General features: G+C 38.3%; 1 protein-coding gene across 1 annotated transcript; it reads right to left on the bottom strand.

Moving 5' to 3' along the window:
• Positions 1–478: 478 nt before the first annotated feature.
• On the bottom strand, positions 479–5,926 carry nmur3 (neuromedin U receptor 3). The gene is made up of 3 exons (XM_057361293.1): positions 5,698–5,926; positions 3,981–4,946; positions 479–1,761 (listed from the first exon to the last, which is right to left on the bottom strand). Exons 2-3 carry the CDS (start codon positions 4,843–4,845, stop codon positions 1,451–1,453), a joined length of 1,176 nt encoding a protein of 391 aa, XP_057217276.1. The 5' UTR covers positions 4,846–4,946; positions 5,698–5,926; the 3' UTR covers positions 479–1,450.
• Positions 5,927–7,030: the final 1,104 nt, after the last annotated feature.

Raw genomic sequence — 7,030 nt, 5'->3', positions numbered from 1 at the left:
GGTTCAATAGTTTGCATTGGTGGGATAGTTCACCCAAAAATGCAAATTCCTTGTCATTTCAATCCTGTATGACTGACTTTCTTCTGCCAAACATGAAAGAAGATATTTTGAAGAATGTTGGTCACCAAACAAATGATGGTACTCATTCACTTCTATTGTATGGACACAAACCGATGCAAGTCAATGGCTACCGCCATTGTTAATTTTCCAGCATTTTTCTAAATATATTTTGTGTTCAGCAGAAGAACAGTTTTGGCTGAACTGTCCATTTTTCATTATTTCACATCTCTCACATCTAAGAATTAAAAGACAGCTTCCCATTCAGCTCTTTGTCACAGCGAGGTGAAACTGGTAGATTCAACTGTCAACAGGCAAGATCACCGTAATGGAAGAATTGCAAAGATAACAAACACCAGAACAAAGACCAGGCCATGGCTGAAGAAAAACTTACATTTTTAATTTAATTTTATATCAAAATCACATTTCGCTGTTGCTTACATTACATTTATGCATTATACTTTTATCCAAAGCATTACACAGTGCATTCAAGCTGTATGTGCATACCTTGGTAAACAAAGCTATGACATTGGCGTTGCTATATGCTCTACAAGTGGTGCTACAGAAAAGACAGGTTGCAATACACAATTACAAGTAATATTCCAATCTAATTCTCATGACATCCAAAACTAATGAAGCACTTTTGGCACAATGTTAAAACAACACCGCATCCTTGTACCCTACAGTCCCTTATTGTTCATTTAAACATGAAATACACAATTTACCAGAATAGTCTGTAAGGATTAATGTTCCATGCAGCTTTTATTATCTTGTTTTCACTGTGTAGTTTTGTTGATGACGCACTAGCGTAAAGTGCTGCTTCATCTCTCTTCTAGTGCTTGAAACAACTTGTTCCAAACAAAACTGATGGTGTTCATTCTAAACATTTATTGTTCGATCCATAATAAGCGTTTTAGGATATTCAATATTTCCTTTTTTATGTGTAGGAGACAGAGACAGAGGGATGTTTTAATGATCTGCATAAATAGAACATCTAAATGCACAATGCCCAACCTGAATGGAAAAAGCTATGCATAACAAAAAGGCGGAGTTATGGGCTCCGATATGAAACATCTGAATTACTGAACATTTGCATTAACTGATGTCCAATTTTATCTTTAATTAGATGTAAAGCGGCAATTTTGTTCAACACGAATGCTCATAGAAACTCTAATGATGATCATATAGTAAATAGCTTGATAACAAGTGGCACTTATTTAACATTTTTTAAATTTACATATGGTTTTAAGGAACTGTTTAATGTATACACAACAGGCAAACGTTCAAATGCAACCACACCCCCCACCACCACAGAACCGTGGCACATTCATTTTCCTGTTTCCAGCCACTGCTGATAATCACAAAGGGGTGTGCGCTGCCCATGTCCCTGCGGTCACCCTGGACACTGAACATCAGTGGTGGGGTCTTTGTTGATGATGTAGAAAGGAACTGAATCATTACGAGAAGAGCTCGATGCCAGGGGGCGGCACACCAGCGTTTGAAAGCGTTCGCGGAAGCGACTGGAGAGCAGGTTGTAGATGATAGGGTTAACCGCGGAGCTGAGATAGAAGAGCACGCCCGAGATTATGTGCACATACTCGAATATGTTATGCATGTGGTCCGTCCAACTCGTGATGAAGCTCCACAACAGTCGGTCGATGTGGAACGGAGCCCAGCAGATGGCAAAGACTAACACCACCACGACTGTTAACAGATAGAGTGCAGACATTAGGTAAATCATTGTTATAAGAAGTTATAAGAAAGATCCTGAGTTGCACCGGCATCTTGGTCCCTTTAAAAGTGATAAATCATCCAAAAATGAAAGTTCTGTCATTCTTTTCTCACCCTCTTGTCATTTCAAACCTGTATGACTTTCTTTCTACAGCAGAACACAAAAGAAGATATATTCACTTTGCATTGGTATTGTGTCCATACAATAGAAGTGAATGGGTGCCGCTGCTGTTCGGTTACCAGCTTTCTTCAAAATATCTTCTTTTGGGTTCCACGGAAGAAAATAAGTCATATAGGTTTGAAATGACAAGAGGATGAGTAAATGATGAAAGAATTTTCAATTTTGGGTGAACGATCCCTTTAAGCACCCAATGAATCATTTGACAAGCCATCCTTATTTAAAAAACTTCTTATTTAAATTTGTTATTATGTTTATAATGTTTAATAAAACTACATCTGTCATGCAAAACCATGACTCGGAGGATGAAAACTGCATTCTATGAACTTACTCTTTTGATGTTTTACTTAGAATGTAAGAACTATACATTTATCTTTATCTTATGATCTGCGTGCATGCTTTATGAAATCCGCATGCAATTTTCCCTTTTATACGAAGTATGAATATATCACAAATATATCACAGTGAATACACTTTAAGCACACAGTGTAATGAGCTTCCAATTGCATCTGTGATTAAAAAGCTGTAATACAGTATGCTGTTACATCCTTTAATTTGATATGCTCTATAAAAGCAGAGAAATTTGTCTTGCTTCTAGTCCCCATTGATAACAAGGGTTCACTTTACTTTGCAAAGTATGACCAGAGCCACAAGTTAAGACTTATCCACGCTAAATGAAAGACGCACTTACCATTGCATCATCATCACCATTAAACTACTACTAAAGAAAAGATGTGTGTGAATTAAATCTGTTTTTGCCTTGAGACTTCACCACTTCAGTCAAGGTTTTCCCGAAAATGAAAACTAACCAGATGGATGCTTTGAGATAGATGCTCACCCATGCTTTGATTTATATTTGCCACTAATGGATTTGGGTAGTTTCCAATCTGGAATTTCCACATATTGTGCAAAAGTAGACAAAAAGAAACAAGACTATTAATATTCCAAGTATTAATCCCAAATACTGATTATTATATGCGGTCACATCCATTCCAGCTAAACAAATTGTTCATTTGGTACACCATTATTCTTTTCAGGGACAATGCACAATAATTAACACATTGTGATGTAAATGTACCAGTTGTAGCTGCAATGTCACCAAAATGTAGACAATTTCATGAGCCTTAGCAGTTTTTATCTTAAAGGGGTCATATGGCGCGAATAGGTGTTTTTCTGTGTCTTTGGTGTGTTATAAGTTGCCCATGCATGTATTAGACACATAAAATTGCAAAAATTGAAGTGTCGGAACAAAAGATGCATTCTATCTAAAAGCGAATGCTCACCCAGACCTGCCTGAAACGCCTCGTGTAACCACACCCCCACAAATCTACGTTAGTTCGTGGTATGATTTGAATAAGACCGCTCAAATGTAAACGCAAGTAAAGTGGGCATACCTGGCAGTACAATTGCTTTTGAACCTGATGTTCCAAATATGGTAAGAGGCGTTATATTTCCGTCACATGCTTGCAGTATTTCTACCAATCACTACGCAGAGAGGCGGGGCAAAGAGGAGATACAAACATGCACGGTATGTGGAAAATACAGCATTTTTTAACCTTAAATCGTGTATACACATTACATTACATCTAAAACAAACGATAATATTTGTTTTAGCCGTGTCATATGACTCCTTTAATTAAAAAAAATAGAATTAGGAAGTGTTATGTACAATTTAGCGGCATCTAGTGGTGAGGTTGCAAATTGCAACCAATGGCTCACTCCACCCCTCCCTTTCCAAGCACTACGGTGCTGACACAGAACTATAAGATGTTGTCACGTTTTCGCTTCTTTGCTGAATGAGTTAACATATTTACGAAATGTGCTCTGTAGAGCATTTTGTCCGTTTAGGGCTACTGTAAAAACAACATCGAGAATTCGATGCAAGGGGACCTGCGGTGTATGTAGATAGAAATAGATCATTCTAATAAAAACAACGCTTTATTATGTAAGGTCTTTATACACCTCTGAGGAAGTATATTATATTGCTTTAATGTCAATATTAACCATCACTTACAGTGCATCTTGGTGACCTGCCTTCTCCGTCCACGATCCAAATGAATTTTCCAGCTGTCATTGCCATGTTGTTTGTCCTGTTTGCTTTTTTTCTGCCTCTGTCCCCTTCCCAGTGTCAGACCAATCATCAGATACAACACGCTGATCACCATCATGGGGACAAAATAAAACAGTATAGTGGTGACCTGGATCACCAAGTTGTACATCCATTTGGGCTTCAGCAGGTTGCACGTGGCCGACTCCAGCACCTTCTCTGGAAGATAGTGATACTGCAAACCATGGAGCGACGTGTTCGGAATGGCACAGAACAGTGACATGGCCCAAACGCCAGAGATAACCCGCTGGGCATGCTTATTAGTTATGGCGTAGCGGGTTTTGAGCGGGTGCACCACGGCTATGTAGCGTTCCACGCTCAGCACTGTGACATTGAGCACGGATGCAAAGCACACCATCTCAAACAAGAAGACTTTGAAGTAGCAGATGCTTTCCCCGAAAGGGAAGGGGTAGTTCTGCCAAAGTTCATAGATCTCCAGGGGCATCCCGAACAAAAGCACAAGCAGGTCTGAGATGGCCAAGCTGAAGAGGTAGAGGTTAGAAGGTGTTCGCATCTTCCTGTCTTTAACGATTACGGTGCAGGTCAAGAGGTTTCCCACGACTCCTGTGACAAAGATGAAAATGTACGTAAAGGTTACAGGAAAGAAGAATGGAGATCGTCTAGAGCCCAGAAGCCTAAACAAAACCTCATCCAGGGTCTGAAGGTGACAGCGTCCGCTTTCGTTGCCGGTAAAGTTAAATGTGATGCTGTTGCAGAAGACAAAGTCCTGCTCGGAACCATTTACAGGCTCACAAAGGCAGCTCAGGGCCATTGTGGCTTTCCAAGGATGAAATGCTTAAGTAACCAGTCTTTAAGTCAGCTCTGCTTTAGAAACTGCTGCCTCTGAGATTCCACATTGAGAATGATAGAGACCTGTGTCAGAGAGATAATAGGAAAATAATATAAAGGTCGGTTACAACAGTAATAAGACAAGATTTTGTTTGTTTTTGTTTCTCTTGTCCCCTTTCGTTATCGTGCTTTTTATATTCCTGACAAGACCTCATCGAATTTACGATTTAACTGTAACTTGTATGATGCGATTTTGTCTTCATTGACTATGCCAAAAACACTCCGCGCTAACTTCGTAAACACGTTCGTTTCAATTAAAACGACAAGTCACTACATGATTAACTTTGACATGCATATTTATTAAGATAAACAAGAGGGGAGCACAGTAAATGCAACCGAATCTATAAAAAAATCATTCATTTAAAGATGGCTTAGATTTCTTGAAGGTTACATTCATAAAAACAAACATCACCCTTCATTTCAATTTCGATGCTTGAAATGACGCGAGCTAAACAAAATCTTATCTAACAGGCTATTTAGACGCAGCCCATTTGACTGATGCCTTCTGAGAAACCATAAGGTTAATTTTTCTTTCCAGATGTAAAATAACAATAGTCGGTAGTATATTAATTAATATATGTTTTGCTGCATGCATGAATTCTTCAGAATTTCACCATCTGCTTGATGTCCCTTAGTCCCTAGTATAATAACGACTAAATTTGATATTAAAACTCTACTGACTTCGTAGTAATGATATTAAAAGAAATATGTATTCCTAATGCTTTTATCGTGCACTGTTGAAAAGTAGTACAAAAACAAGCAGAAAGACACGCACCTCTCCAGCGTCCGCCGTGCACCCGCGTCGCATCCAGACTGATGCGCTATACAGAAACTTGCCGTTAACTTCATGGTTTTCGGATGATTGTATTCGCTCCAGTATCTTGAAAACAATTGTGTAAAATTGCAAACTCGTGCTGTCGCAGAGCCGCCACGATGTCTCCCGTTGCCTGAATTGTTTGGGTGACGGATCTTTGCAGCGAAGGCGCACCCAAATCACCTGTGAGATGAAAAGCCCTCAGGCTTTTATCCTTCTTGATTTTCTTTACTCGGTGCTTTTATAGGCAAATCAAACAGATATGGCTTTGATTGTGTGTGCATGTCTGCTTCAAAGTTGAGTGAACTTGCCAGGATGTAAAGGAAGCAAATTATACGTCAACGTGCGCGCGCTCCCTCGTCCGTCTCCAATATCAGTCAATTATATTTCAAATTCAGTCTCTCTTTTCTGCTACATTATATAAATGCCTCATTCATTCATACATTCAAATCCATTTTCAGTCATTTCAAATGGTAAATCCCTCGATTTAAAATGCCTAGCTATATGTGATGTTATGTCTGTGAAGTGCACCTTATTTAGTTGCATTTGCATTTTTCGGGGAAGAAAGGAAACTGTCAATACATCTGCATGTTTCAGTTTATACAGTAAAATGATAAGATTTATGTTGAAGACTACCATTTCTTATGCTCTTATACAACATAAATGGAATTGGTTTAAGAAGTAGATGTCCACATGGGCAATTACTGGGTTAGTGCTTTGTGTAACTAAACTTAATATTCATGTGACATTACAGACATAAAGGTTTTAACCCGAAACACTAAAATAAATGTAATGCTTTTTCAGATACCAATATGTCACAATAATTATTAGGTAAATTATAGACTTGATATAGAGTCCACCAAAAGAGGGCAGAGCACGTGTCTGAGTAAAATGCAATCTAAGTGCTGAGAGAGAGAGACTGTGTGTATTTTTGTGTTTCCCACTGCTATGTAATACACACAAATATTCACTAAAAAATGAATATTTATCTGTCAAGTCAAGTTTATTTGATCGATTAACTTATTAAACATCCATCAGATGAGAAGTGGGGGGAAACCTCTGCTTGACCGTCAATACTGAAGCTTCACAACAGAATTAACATTTTATAATGAAAATTGGAAGCCCAGAAAACATATCACGATCGTGATTAAAAAACGTGAGAATTACCAAAACGTATGCATAATGAGTGCAAAATTGTATTAAACTGTCATGCATAACAAAGATTTGATTAGATAAGACTAGGAAATAAAAGACAGTAATTAACTGATTCAAGAGAAAGCCTTAAAATACATTA

Source organism: Triplophysa rosa, linkage group LG20 (assembly GCF_024868665.1).
Source record: "Triplophysa rosa linkage group LG20, Trosa_1v2, whole genome shotgun sequence".
Lineage (NCBI taxonomy): Eukaryota > Metazoa > Chordata > Actinopteri > Cypriniformes > Nemacheilidae > Triplophysa > Triplophysa rosa.
Note: the sequence above shows the minus strand (reverse complement) of the source record. Positions and strands in the feature narration are given on the sequence as shown.